The sequence below is a fragment of the Pseudopipra pipra genome, chromosome 2 (assembly GCF_036250125.1).
Source record: "Pseudopipra pipra isolate bDixPip1 chromosome 2, bDixPip1.hap1, whole genome shotgun sequence".
In the NCBI taxonomy this organism is placed as follows: domain Eukaryota; kingdom Metazoa; phylum Chordata; class Aves; order Passeriformes; family Pipridae; genus Pseudopipra; species Pseudopipra pipra.
This window is the reverse complement of record NC_087550.1, coordinates 113,651,817-113,666,676: the sequence shown is the minus strand read 5'-3', so window position 1 is coordinate 113,666,676 and position 14,860 is coordinate 113,651,817. Positions and strand designations below refer to the sequence as shown.

Sequence of the window (14,860 nt, the reverse complement as noted above, 5' to 3'; positions counted from 1 at the left end):
AGACTGCTGGATGCTGTGGATTGGGATCTTGATGTTCCAGACCATCTAATTAGCCCTCCCTGCTGGCAGCTGAAGTGTTTCTGTTTTGCAGCTCGGGTCCATTCTGAAAATAGTCCAGAGCTGCAGGAACTCCTGGGGTTTGAGAGCCTGCTGGCACCTGACCTTGTTTCTGCCAGTGCTGATTGAAAAGTTGTTTGGATTTGAGCAGAGCTGTGAAAGGCTCCAAGGTCGCTGCACTACTTCTAAGTTGGTTTCTAAATGAGTTTGAGTGACTCGGGAAACAGATGTAAATGACCTGCAAGGGGAGAAGAATAGGAGACAACTCAGCTGCAGACATCACCAGGTTGAATTCCTCTGGTGTTTGAAATTAGCGTGGAATAAGAGCTGTCACATCTGCTTTTTCCTCTTTTTTCTTTTATGCTGTTCATGTGGGATAGGGGGAGAAAGCCCTGTTGTTGGCACTGTTAGACACCTAACATAAACATACTGATAATGTTTATACTCTCACACTCAAAATTTCATGCTTTAAACTTTTTCTTCTTTACTGAGGTGGATCAGTGCACTTGTAACACACTCAGCAGTTGTTCTGTGAGTCCAAATGCCTTTCTCCTCGTGTCTGCAAGGTAAAGCTGCCTCTGATAACTCAAACATGCTGCCTTTTTGTAGCCTCTTCGCTGGATGAGCAGGATTTTTGAGAACTATTCAAAGCATTTCTATGATTTCTCATTTTTCTCTCCACTTCTTCAGGCTGTTAGCTTTTCCTCACCCTTCCTGAAGGTCTTTGATCCCACATTTGAGCTTTGTCTTGGTGGCCATTTAGGGGTTTCAGAACAAGGACACACACAGCTCTTCCACAAGGTTCAAATCACTTCCTCTGCATTCCCATATTTTCCTAGCTCTGGTGATGAGGGGCAGTTCACACAACACAGCATTTTCTGTTGCAGAAACACAGACAGAAATCTATGGATAAAGTGAAAATACTCTAGAATAGAGCTGCTATGGAAATAGATTCCCCATGCTGATTTTGTTGCTATTAAAGACACTTCAGTTGATGATTTTTTTCCCAACAATATGAAATAAAAAGCCAGAATTCTGATTATTATGTACCATGAATGATCGGTGGCTGACATACTCATTTAAAAAGACAAGGTAGCTTTTAAAGGGTTCATTTTGAAAAAAGAATTCACTTTACAATATTATAAAATGATTTTCCCAAATGTAAAAATCTTGACTATTTTTTCTGTTTCTGCAGGTGGCTGTGAATTCATTAGATAAGTTAATTAAAAGCAGAATTTCCTATGAAAAATTCATTCAGTTAAAAATAACCAACTGACTGCATGCAAAAGTGTTTTATTCATTACAACCCAGAGATGACAAAAAGTTAAGTAAGCATTAATTTTTACTTCCTTTCCTACACAAATTAATTAATTGTAGAGCAAAACCAGCACATATTTTCTTTGTACAATAAGGTGAAATGCCATTTCTAAGCTGACATCGAATGCATAAATCAGTAACTTGTGGTTTCAATGTTCACCTTAAAATCTTGAAGTCTAGGCAAAGAAATGAAAGTACTTAAAGTGCAAAGGAATTCCTTCAGTTAACTATTTAATGGGGTAAACAGATTGTGACTCATTTTCACAGCAGTTTGATTATCAGGAATTATCTGAACTATACATTTGCTTCTATCCTGATTCCTTGAATAGTTCTTTCTTTGGGATAAGGTTTCCTTAAGTACATCTATAAAACTTAGTTACAGTTTGGGTTTTTTAATCCCAAACACCGTATAGAGTGAAGGCCATCTCAGTGGAAGCCCATGGACTTCACTATCCATTTCTCCCCTAAATATGAATTACCAAAAGTATCAAAGGAAAAGGTGAGAAATCCCTACAAGCAAGGATTTATCTTTTAACCTCACTGGAAAAATTCCTTTGAACTTTCCCTACAAGTGGAAGTTGAGGCTCAGTCAGGAGGCTTTCTACAGAAATTCCTTTAGAGTTTTTCATTCCAAACCTTGCTGCTGTCCAGATAAAGTTGAACATTCAGATATTCATTTTCCCATGCAGTTTCTCTTTGGTATTAATTTTCAGATCAGACAGGATTTGAACTTCTGGTATAAAATCAGATATATAAGCTCTCTCCTACCATTTCAGCTAGAGTTGTCTATCTGCCTATAGGCTCTGCCTACAGGCTTTAAGTGGCGGTGACAGGATGTCAAAATTGGGATATTATTTCATTATTATCTCTGGCTTAAACCTACACCAAGTCATCTCAGGGAAACCAAGTCAATCTGTTAAATGAGATTTCTGTAAAAACAAGCAGAGCTGGGCACACTGTAACTGGTACTCATTTTTGTTGAAAGCCTATGTTGAAAGCCCTGAGAAAACCTCTTCAAGACCCTCTAAGCAACTGAAAGTTGGCATTATGATGATCTAAATTGTTTAGACATTGCACTGGGTCTGGCTGGGATGGAGTTAATAGTGGCTCATACCACACTGTGGTGTGAATTTGGGGCAAAAGTGTTGACAACAAACTAAAGTTTTGGCTGTTGCTGAACAGAGCCTGCACAGCATCAAAGATTTCTCTTTTTCCCACTCTTCTCCTCCAGGAAGTAGGTTAGGGTAGGCAAGACATTGTGAGGGGACACAGCTGGGACAACTGATCCCAATTGGCCAAAAGGCTTTTCCATACCATACAATACCATAAGGTCATGGTCATCAGTGAAAAATAAGGTAGAGGAAGGGAGATTTTTGGCTCGCAAGGTGGCTTCTGTTTGGGTATTGGTCTGTGTGTGGGAGGTGGTGAGTGATTTCCTTCGCTTCATTTTTGTCTTTTCTTCACCTGTTAAACTGTTTTTATCTCAACCCATGTGCATTCTAACCTTTAATCTTCCTCTTTTCTCCCCCTGTCCCACTGGGGATGGGGGAGAAAGGGGTTGTGTGGCTGCTGGCCAGGGTCGACCCCCCCACATGACACAGAAATGTTACAGTGTGGTCAGACACGGAGACTATACAGACAAAATTTTTCATGGAAGATCTTTATTTGGATTTTATGTGAATTAAAGGATACAAGACATTTTACATTCATGACTGTTATTGCTAGCAAATCCTGGTATCCCAGGATCTCCCACGGTACCCCTGGGCCCCCATTATCTTACAGGCCATCAAACAGTCACACAACACTGGAGAGGGGGAATCAAATTGCACTGTGGACACTACTGCTGGTTTTGTCTTCATCCTGGCCAAAACCTGGCATAGGAGTTTTATTGTCCTCCTATCACACCCTTGCCTGCTGGTGATTATTTCCTTTCATCAACACCATTCTTTCTGTTTATATTCCTTTCTCTCTCTGCCTCCCCCAGATAGGATGGTTGATACAATTTTCAAGCTCAGCAGGAACATTTTCAAAGGTGGAGTTCTCCCTGTAATGGACATTCCATCAAAACATAAGGCAATTAGGGATACACTTTAACTGCTTTCCTTCCTTTATCCTGCTGCTTAAATATTTGAAAGAATTTCAATAAGGGTTGTCCCAGTAGGGACCCAAAGACTGACATCATGTTTTAGGATTTAATGTTATAACAACGAGCCAGGGTTTAATTACCCTTCTCACTCCTTGAGAGACCTGAGACACAGGATCCAATTCCTCACAAATCCACTGCTACTTCTTTTGCAGTTACGGAGCTCGTTAATCTCTGTGATACTGTATTTAGGGGTACAGCTATATTTTATTTTGGTCAAGTTGAAGTGCTAAGTATTTTACAGAGACAATGAAATTCCTTGTCCTGCCTTGCAGAGAACATCATTTAAACAAACCAGTAACAGAAGAAGAGCAAGGGGGAAAAGAAGGAAATGGAAATTCAGGAGCAGAAAAAGGTGTGGGATATCTTGATTTCCCATTTGCTTGACAGCTGTGCCATGTGGGTTTGTGCTTCAAAACATGTGAAATATGATAGAAAGGGACGATGAGAAATGTAACCCCTTGTTTTTATTAATCACGGTACAATACACACAAACAGCACACTTGAAACCAGTTTCTTTCCCTGAAACAATCCCCACCTTTCAAGTCAAACTTCATTCCTTCTCTAGGAGAGAGAGTTCCCAAAAGCCACAGAAACTGCCCATGAAACTCGCCTAACCCAAAACGAGCCACACAACACTGATGGGAGTGCCTGCTGGCAGTGACCATTCGGTGTTTAAATCTCCTAACTCATCAATAAGAAGAAACATTACAGAAGAACAACTGCAACCATGTAAAATTTTGATGGAGAAAATAATAAATTCTCTACAGTATCTTATAAATCCTATTGCAGAGAGAAGCTGTGAAATGAGGGAGGAGTGACGTGGCTGCATGATCAGAGTGCACATACAAAGTTGGGAGAGTAGACACCACCCACTGCTGTTGAGACACTTAATGAAGTGCAGTTCAACAGTTAGTGTGACGTGCGGAGTCTGCATTTTCAAATGTAAGGAGTGAGTTTGTGTGCCTTGGTTTGGGAGAGAGAGTCTGGTTTTTTCTGAGGTTGCTTTTCCTGCTGGTGTGCTGCCCAGAATCCTGTTCCTGTACATACCCACCCAAGGGAGTCAATGGTGTGTGCTACACCTCTGTTCAGCCAGCACACCTCTGATGCCTTTGCACAGAAGCCAGATTGTGGAGTAGGGGTGAGAAGAAACTCCTGGTGTGCACTTCTGTCCAAACCAACTTGAAATCCAGAGGAAGACAAGATGCACAGGCTTAGAAACCAGGAAACTCTTCCAGTAACATATATGCAGTCTTCTCATGCAGTCATACAGATGCCTCCTGGATTAACCTACTCCTTTATACTGTGCCTCAAAGTCAAAATCCATCCCAGCTGTGACCTACTTGGGCACTAAGCCTATGGCTGGAATAGAAATGATAATGCTGATACGTAGGAGAAGCACTTGTACAGGCTCTGTCTGGCCATAAACTACCTCAAGTTCAGCTCCTCCTCTCTGCCTGACTCCTCATTCAAAGTGCAGCTATAATTCTGCTCTAACATGGCTACAAAAAAAGTTTCAGGCACCTGATACCTAACAATCTGAAATGGTGAAGAGAATTCACCAATTGCTTGGCCAAAGAGACTGATTTGTAGGCAAGAATGAAATTGTATTTTGCCAAGCATGTAAGGTTGAAAAACTGGTGAGAACTGTAGCACCATGATGGCTTGGTGTCTATAATATCTTTGTGGATAAAAAACGAGTGTTCACTTAAGCCATGTATGATTTCTAGTAGAGACAGAGAGTATTTTAGACATTGTTGGTTTAAAGGCAAGAGGAAAAGGAAAAATTCGAATTGCCATTCAAGTGGTCCCTTTTTCCCTTTGCCACATTTTCCCCAAAAGAAAAATTTCATCCATTCATTTCAAAATGCAAGGTAAAAGCACAAAATTGCCCAAGTTCCAATTTCCAAATGCTTTATTTTTCTTTCCTCTGTCTAGTTTGTTATAAAAGATCTACTTTTTCCATCAGAGACCAGTCAATTTCACTCCCCTGTCAAATTGACTTTCAAGTATTTTTGGCAATTAAACACCCGAGAACACAGTGAAAAATTGTTTTCCTTAGTCTTTTAGATCTCCTTGCCTATATTAATGTGTCTGTCTCCTTTTTTTTGGGAGGGGAGGTCAGGGGAAAAGATGAACTAGAGAGGAAATTGAATATATATCAAATTCTGTGGTGATTAAAACGTTAATCCCAATGAACTATGGACCTTAGCTCTAATCTCTGACAAAAAGAGATAAGCACATTTGACTTGGGTTTGCCTGTTTCCCTGCCTGTGATTTTTAGGACTGTGCAAGACCTTTTGACAGATGCATAAAATTAGTTACTTTGGAGTTACTGTGAGGAATTTATAAATTTTTGCATGTGCATATAACAATGTTTTTCTTTTCTGTTTTAGTAAGTCATGTATTTGCCACAAATTTATTACCTCTACTGTAAAATTATGTATGTGCTGACATTTTTAAAACAAATTTGTGCCACGATATGTCTTGACTCCCACAGCACTAAAAAAAAAGTTAGTGTCCAGCTGCTCACCTAAACCTGAAAATCAGATATAACATTTTATTGTTCTATATAAGATTCTTAAAGTTCTGGCCTTGTAAGGAATATTGTATTTAACTGTGCCAAGGAAACAAGTCTTGTTACAACCAAGGTGAAAGAGAAGTTCTGTGCAAATGTCAGTGAAAATACTCAAAGAATTAGAAACAACAATTAATCCCCAAAGTAAAACAGCAGAGACAAAACTGGGAATATTCAGCAGCAGTATGGGATGAAACATGTTAAAAGGGTGCTGTAATTATACTTGAAACAACATTGTAAGCCTAGAAAATATGGTTAACATTTTGCTGCAAGAAAATGCTAAACAAATTGACTTCTGTAAATACTTGAACACCGAAACCACCTGTGCACAATTTCACTGTGCAATAAAGAGTTATGATTAATATACAGACTATTTATAGTCCTACCTTAGATTTCATTTGGTTTTACACATGTATGCAGTGGTTTTTGTGTTTTTACCCCCTATGGTAGACTACTTTCAATATGCTCTTCTATATGTTATTTATTCCTATTTAAGATAGTAAGTGTAAATCCTCTAAGTTTGGGATTCTTGATTCTGAAGAAACTGCAGATTACCAAAGCAAACAGTAGATTTATTTAAAACAAAGGAGTAGCATCTCAGTCTGCAGTAAAACAAGGGTCAATTTTATGAGTACCAAAGTCTAATACAACTAATTAGACCCAACAGAAATGTAATATGATATTAGTTCTATGCATTAAAAACCCCAACATTATAAACCCTTAAACTTCAAGGGCCATATTCACTTATACATTTTAACTGCTATGCATTGCTCTGGAAAGTAAATATACTTATGATTGTGCCTCCTTTGAATGAGCCAGTTTTGCACTTGCATCTCATTCACCTCCAATTACTCACCTGCCCATGCTGTGTGCTCTTTGCTCTTCCCTGTAATCCTCCCTCTGCGCTCACACTCCATACACACAACTCCTCACCCTTTCTTCTTCATGGTTTCCATGCTCCAAGAATCTGACTAGTGAATTACATTAGTGAATTACAGGGCCTGATTTACTATGATCTCTAAAGCATATCTTCAAGGTGGCCTGCAACAAAAGTGCCTGAAGTATTTGAGGTCAGTGGAAAACATAATCCCTAATGCACTTCCACTGAACTACCAAGAACAGCCATGGGAATGTCACAGGCTCCAAAGGACGAAACATGTGCTGCAGAGTTCCTGGGAGAATGTTCTTTTTTCTGTACCTGGGCAGAAAAGAAGAAAACAGTAACTCCACATTGCCACAGGGGAATTATTCAAAGGTGGTGAGCAGGGGCTTAAATCCACTTGTGGAAATTGGCGACGCACTTGTCACAGACACCCCTCCTTGCCCTGGGGCACAGGAGCAGCCCAGGGCTCTGCCCCTTTACAAGCATCAGGCCACTGCCCGCAAAGTCCACCAGAGCCTCAACAGAAGCCTTGCAACGAATTTAAATAAAGATCCATCTTTATTAAAGAGCATCTCTCGTACGAGGAGAGATTGTGGGAGCTGGGCCTGTTTAGTCTGGAGGAGAGAAGGCTGAGCGGGGATCTCACCTACACACATAAATTTCTCCAAGGCGGGTGTCAGAGGACGGTGCCACGCTCTTTTCGGTGGTGCCCAGCGACGGGACGAGGAGAAACGGCCATAAATTAAAACACAAGAAGCTTCACCTCAACATGAGGAAGAAGTTCTTTGCGCCGAGGGCGCTGGAACAGGGCGGGCGCGCAGTATCCCTCCCTGGAGACATCCCAAACCCACCTGGGCGCGTTCCTGTGTCACCTGCTCCAGGTCACCCTGCCTCGGCACAGGGGGCTGGACTGGGTGATCTCCAGAGGTCCTTGCAGCCCTAAGAATCCTGTGATTCTCCTGGTTCGTGCCGGGTGCCGGCGGACCGGGGGGCTCTGCCCCTCAGCTGCCTCGGCGCACCCGGCAGTGTCAGGGCACCCTCCGTCCCCCGGGCCGCGCCTCCCCTCCAGCCCCGCGCTGCATTCCCCCCTTTTCCGGGTTCTCCCGGCGGCGGCGCTCCCCGGAAGCGGTAATGCCTGGCCGGTGATCCAGGAAGCGGATGAGTCTCTCCCGCCCGCCTTCCCCTCCGGAGCGGCGCTGCGGGGACGCGGGGAAGGGGGTGGGGGGAGGCGGGAGGGGGGGCGGCGGCAGCGGCACCACCGTCATCGTCATCATCATCATCATCATCCCCTTCATCCCCGTCCCGTCCCGTCCCGTCCCAGCCCCCCGGCGTTGTTTCCATGGCGCCGGGCGGGCGGGGGAGCCGGGGCTGACGACCCCGCCCGCTCATGGACCCCGCCGAGGAGGAGGAGGGCAGGGAGAAGCCCCCGGTGATCTACACCATGGAGAACAAGCCCATCGTGACCTGTGAGTGCTCAGGGGGGACGCGGGGGGGTCCGGCCGGTGCCCGCTCCGGGCCCGGGGCTGGGGGCGGCATCCCCGGGGCTGGGGGTGCGGTGGTGGCAGGTTTTGGGGGCTCTCCTGCAGCTCCGGGTGCCGCGGTCGCCACCCCCCTACAAGGGGATCTGATGGCGGGTTTTGCCTCTTCTGTGGTGTCGTGTCCTCCCCCCCTTCTAATGACAGTGGGCAAACTTGGGGTTGTTCCTGCAGTAAATAACAAACCAGGCGTCACGCTTACAGGTGCTTTAGGGGGAGAGGTTGGAATATAGCGATAAATCTTGAACCCCGAACTTCTTGCCGGCGAGGTTTGTGCGGCTTTGCTGGCGGTAAAGAGGAGTTACGAGCGGTGAGGCATCCTCTGGGGTGATCCCACTGATGGATTCCCAGTGACATTATAATTTAATCTTTGACTGCTGTCCCTTGGGTTTCACCTCTGGGGCTGTTCAGTTAACAAACGGGATCGCGTGGTTCCAGCGATGGATTAGCTCTTCCAGATGTCGGAGGCAGGTCCTGGTGTAAAACGTGAGCCCCTGTGCTCTTGCAGGTACAGAGGGACGCACACAAAGTTCACTTGAAACAAGCACGGGAACTAGGCTGGACATTAGGAGGCATTTCTTGTGGTCAAGCACTGGAACAGGCTCCCAAGAGAGGTGGTTGATGTCCCAGTTCTGTCAGTGTCTAAAAGATATTTGGACAGTGCCCTTAACAACGTGCTTTAAGTTTTGGACAGCCCTGAAGTGGTCAGGCACTTGGACAAGATGATCCCTGTAGGTCCCTTCCAACTGAAATAGTCCATTCTATTCTAACTACGTCTATAGTGCTGTTAATAAAAAAGTTACATGATCAGCACAGAGAATTCTGCTTTTTCTTTTTTAACAATAGGTAACCAGTGGCTGTTCTTAGTCAAAAGTATCTCCATCGATAATGTAACAAGCTACGTATTTGCATGTTATCACTGGAACACTGGGAATGCTTTATGTGCCTGTGAAATAGAAACTGTTTCACAGCTGTGTGTTGTCTTATTATGGAGCGAGCTTTTATTGGTGATTAAGGTATTAGACCTTATTTAGAACTAGTATCCAACTGTAACCTTGTAACTGTATAGTTGTGGAACTCTGTGTATGTATTTTCTCCAGACTATTTTATAAATGTGCTTTTTTTTTTCTTAAATTTTTTGCTTTTTTCCTTTTTCTCTTTCTTTTTGATGCAGTTTATACACTGAAGTGAACAATATCTGTATTGAACCTTTTCTGCTCACCTGTTTTTGAAATCCATTTCACTTCAGATTTCAAGTCAGAAAAATGTACATATCAGACACATCTGGAGGATATTGTTGTCTTCCTTGTTGGTCTTGTGCTGCTGTTCAGGCTATGAGGGAATTGCCTTTTAAATTTTCTGGCTTTATGCTGTATTCAGAATTGAGGAGTCTCTCTTGAGTGTAGCAGGGGGAGATGATGGTGGTGCAGGTCAGTCCTTGCTGTTCCTCTATGATTTGAATAAGTAACATTTTAGTCTGTTGAAGTACAAGCAGTTAGTACTTTGAGACTGTAGTATTTCAAATTAATGCATTCAACAAAAATGACTTACTTGAAGAAAAGCTCCTCTAAGCGTTATATTGCCAGTGATTTATGAAGAAGCTTGGCCTTTCAGGGGAAGAATTGAGTTGGCATTGGTTTGTTAGAAAACACATTAAAAGCCAGGATATTAGAAGCTGCTCAACAAATACAGTTTATCTTTTGTTTTGTGGTTCCAGGCAGTTGGAGCTGTCTGGAATAACTGCCCCATCCAGCAGGTGCATGTGAGGGGAAAACAGACATGAGAGAAGATGGCTAGTTTTTCATTGTATGAAGGGAGAATGAAAGTTAAGTGAGGTTGCTTTTCAGAACATAAGTATTTCCTTTTGCTACAAGATTTATATTAATATCTGTCAGATTAATGAAATACTGTTAATTTTTAGGGTTTGTTCTTAAGGAAGAACTGAAGGGGGAATTTTGTTTGGAATGAAACTTCTTTTCAGCATACCAGAGTTGTTTTGTAAACAAATGTTTTTATCTACTTGAAATAAATTTAACAGTACTCTGAAAGGAATGTTCCTTTGGTAAAGAGAGTTATGCTTTAAAATCTGTGAGTTAGGCTGTATTGTAACAGCAGTTAGTTGCTATATTGATACAATCCTGAATTCAGCTCTCTATATATGTACAGGCTTTGGCCTATGGAAAAAAAAATTGCAGGTTCCACGGGTCTGGGATATTTGATGCCAATTGCAAATGCAGTTTTTGTCACTACTTCTTTCATGTTAGTACTGCAAGTTAATCATTCTGCCCTTAGCAGTTGTGTGTAGGTGATTTAGCCTTGTATTTATGGTGTTTGTATTAGAGGCAAAACCCTGTAGAGAGAGCTTTTAGATTCATAGGAGTCAGCTAAGCTTGAAAAACTTCTGGAGACTTTTTCTCTAGGCGAACAGACCACCATATTTTCTAAGTGTGGAAGAAGTAGTATATTCACAGGAAGTTGCTGTGAAGTTGCTTTTTCCCCTTTTCTCAGTGTGGAAGCATCCCAGAGTATTAAATCATTCTTGTCAGTTAGGACTGAGTGCCGTGCTGACTCATTTCCAAATTAATTCGAGTCAAATTTTTTATACTGTCAGTCTTGCTAGATTGTAAACCCACTGGGGAGTTTCACTGTCCAGCTGTGGTTCTGCTCTCTCTGGCACGTTACCTCGCAAACTCTCAATTCAAGTTTGTAGCAATTTATCTGCATTGCTACCAGACCTTGTAAGCTTACAAAGCATTTTGAGTCAGCTTCTAGCTTTCTCACTGCTGTAGAAGTATTATTTTTAGCATAATTTATTTTTTTTTTGTTTTATTTGCACAGTCAAGTTGAGTGTTTGCATCAGACATCTTGAACTGGGGTAGTTTCTGGGCAATGTTGACTTGACATAATCTTTAAAACAATGCAGATTGCTTTCCTAGGAAACCCAAACAATGTTGCTTCCTTCTCACGAGGCCTATTTGAAACTTTGAGAAAGTCTTTGGAGCTTCAGTATAATGTTGTTGCATATATCAACCAAAGAACTCATCCTTATGTAGCTGATTTGCACTTAAATTATTAGCTCTGTCTATCCATATGAAGAGGAGGCTGAAGACTAAAGACAATCCTGCTAAATGAAGTAATTAATAGGTTTTTCAGAGCTTTCCTACCAAGCTGTTCTTTTGTCATTGTGTTCATGCAGTTGTGGAATATTCTTTCTCAGCTTGTAGTATCTGTTTATGTATTGTGTGTTTGCATGTTTGCTCTCACTCTCAATACACTGCGGTAGCACAAGGAAGTTTATGTATAATCTTTGGAGGAAATTGGGATGATGTGTTGCTGTCATCTGGTCCATGTTCAGAGTGTGTTGTGATAACAGCAAGAGCAAAACCATCAGCAAAAGCACTGTAGGCTTGAGAACAGAAAATGTTGGCAATTATCTACAAGAGCAGCATAAGCGGAAAGGTTAATAAAAATAAGGGGTAGGGAAAGAATTTTATGTCTTTCTGTGGTGAAAATAAATGCTAGCAGTTAAAGAATATCATTCTGAGACTGGAAGAGCTTGATTCAAAAGTTCTTCTGTTACTAGTAGGTAGATGTAATAAAAGAATGTGCCAACAAGAAGTGGGATGTAGCCCAAGTGATTATAATGATTTGCTGCTAGTGAAACCATTTAAACAACTATATCCTATAAATGGATTTTTCCTGTTCTCAAACAGAACTCCTGTCTGCATTATAAGTCATAACTATCGTGTAGTTGATCCATTATTCTGTGCTTAAATATTTGATTACATATGTCATGAGAAGAAGCAGCATATTCTTTTTAGTGATTTAGTAGTGTAGCATTAAAGTTTTGCTAAAAGGATTTTCTTCTCCTAGTGAATCAGCTATGATTTTTACATAGCAATTAAGCTGTGTTGTGTTTTGGTTTTTAGACCTCTTTTGAATATGAATTTGGGCTGGGGGGAGGAGGACCTTTAGAAGATATAAGTACAAAAACCCCACCAGCCTTCTGGAACTTCAGGTAAAATGCACTTATAACAGGCTAATAAGTTAAGAAAAAAAGATTCATAGTAGGACTTTTTACCAGGGGAAAAATAAGTGGGATTAGAAAGGTTAGCTGTGGCTGATATTTGGGGATAAAAAACAAACAAAACCACACCAAATGTAGTCTTAGCACTTCGCTCTTTTAAAGGTATTCAAAGCCTTTTATCTCAGTTGACTGGGCTTGTCATTGCTATCAAAGGCAAATATTTGTATTCTTTAATCATCTGACCTCAGGAGTTTTTGTTTTACACTGCCTATGTAGTTAGTGGGTTGGGATAATTTCCTCTAGAGAAAAAAAAAAATCATTGTGGGATATTCAGATACTACAGTGACAAAGCCTCTAAGCATCTAAGAAGTTTGGAATCTGTTAGGAAAAAAATGGATTATTGGGGATTTTAGGTGCTTTTAGGCAGGTATCAAACTAAAAAATGTCAATATTTTATGATTCTTTCATATCAGACAGCTGCAAAGAGAACTGCTGGGGAGTTGTGGTAAGGAGGTCATTCTGGTTTTGATCATTCCTGTACAAATTCACAGCAGAACAAGTGTCCTAGACAGGGCTAGAGGGAAGTAGGGGATGGCTGCACTGATGTGATCTACCAAAATGTCAGGGAGAAAGACAAGGAGGAAAGAGTCACAGGGTGGTTTGGGTTGGAGGAGACCTTAAAGATCATCTCATTCCAACCCCCTGCCATGGGCAGAGACACCTTCCACTACACCAGGTTGCTCCAAGCCCCATCCAACCTGGCCTTGGACACTTCCAGGGATCCAGGGGCAGCCACAGCTTCTCTGGGCAACCATCCTCACAGGGAAGAACTTCTTCCTAATACCTAATCTAACCTTGCCCTCTTTCAGTTTGAAACCCCTTGTCCTGTCACTCCATGCCCTTGTCCCAAGTCCCTCTCCATCTGCCTTGGAACCGCTTTAGGCACTGAAAGGGTCTCTAAGGCCTCTCTGGAGCCTTCTCTTCTCCAGGCTGAACCACAGCTCTCTCAACCTGTCTCCAGAGCAGAGGTGATCCAGCTCTTTGAGCATCTTTGTGGCCTCCTCTGGACCTGCTCCAGCAGATCCATGTGTCCTTCTTACATTGTGGGCCTCAGAGCTGGATGCAGCACTGCAGGTGGGTCTCACCAGAGCGGAATAGAGGGGCAGAATCACTGCCTGTGACCTGCTGGCCGCACTTCCTCGGATGCAGCCCAGGACATGTGTGGCTGTCTGAGCTGCCAGGGCACATTGCCGGGTCACGTCGAGCTTCTCCTCAGGGCTGTGATCAATCCCTTCTCCGCCCATAGTTTGTGAAGTGTTTAGATAAGTGGCAAAGGCCGTGCCTTCTGAACTTTGTAACATGGAAAGAAAGGAAGCAGGTTCTCTGTCCTTTCTTCTCTGTCTCCAGAAGTGTTTCTTTTAATGTGTAACGCTTGAACATCACTGTTTCAGTATTAGTGTGTTAGTGTTACCACTTCACATAAAGAAGCACCCTACACTTGCCATGGCATCCCTGAAAGAACTACTGTGTTTTTTCTGTATTTGGGGTTTGTGTGTTGACGTGCAGGTGGGGAGCAGATTAATTCAGAGATACATAGCTTAAAAGCTGAGATAGGTGCCCCACAGGCTATGGGTTAACTTTTTCACCCCCTTTAATCAAATATTAAAATAAAGCAATCAGAACATGTATCAGATTCATAATAGAAATGTAATATATATATAAATTTGAAATATTATAAATTTATTAAATTGAATTAGAGTATTATTTATAAAATAATTGTATTAGGCAAATTTAATATAATAAAACAGAAAATGTGCATTTCTAATTGTGTTTTAAGTGTTAAAGGATGACACTTCAGTGTTACTCCCTAATTATCATCTCAGTTGGATATTTAGGTCTTATTTAAGTCTGTTGATTCTAAAAGAAGAAACCCCTTCTCTAGAAGGGTGCTTGATTTTAGTTATGATAGTATGCCAGAATTAATTCTCTTTCCCATATACACACATCCTTCCTTTTCCTTTTTTGTTGTATCTGATTGTCACTTACACTCTGGCTGGGGGCAGCTTTTCCCCATTACTGACAGTCATAGAATGGTTTGGGTTCAGTCTCACATCCACTGAAATGAATTTGCTGTGATACAGTTGAGTTGTCATTTGGGTTTTTTTTTCTTCTTTTTCCAACCTCCCCCCCCCCCCCAGCTAAAACAACCTCCCCCCCTGCTCCTGAGAAAACCCGATAAAGAAACCTACAGCAAAATCTTTGAAGCAATTCTCAGACTTTTGTGCAGGCTTTTGTGCTGTGAATTTGAATTCCAGGGTTA

The 14,860-nt window shown here is 42.0% G+C and overlaps 1 protein-coding gene and 1 long non-coding RNA gene across 2 annotated transcripts in view; one reads left to right on the top strand and one right to left on the bottom strand.

The window, feature by feature from the left end:
* Positions 1-3,018: 3,018 nt before the first annotated feature.
* On the bottom strand, positions 3,019-7,715 carry LOC135410336 (uncharacterized). Its single transcript, XR_010428633.1, has 2 exons — positions 6,952-7,715; positions 3,019-4,879 (listed from the first exon to the last, which is right to left on the bottom strand). It is a non-coding gene; the product is annotated as an uncharacterized LOC135410336 (long non-coding RNA).
* Positions 7,716-8,170: 455 nt separating this feature from the next.
* The window catches only part of TRAPPC10 (trafficking protein particle complex subunit 10), a 42,196-nt gene continuing 35,506 nt past the window's right edge, over positions 8,171-14,860 (top strand). The window contains exon 1 of the mRNA XM_064646955.1: positions 8,171-8,444. Coding sequence (XP_064503025.1) covers positions 8,366-8,444 — 79 coding nt within the window. The 5' untranslated portion in view covers positions 8,171-8,365. The remainder of the gene's footprint in view (positions 8,445-14,860) is intronic.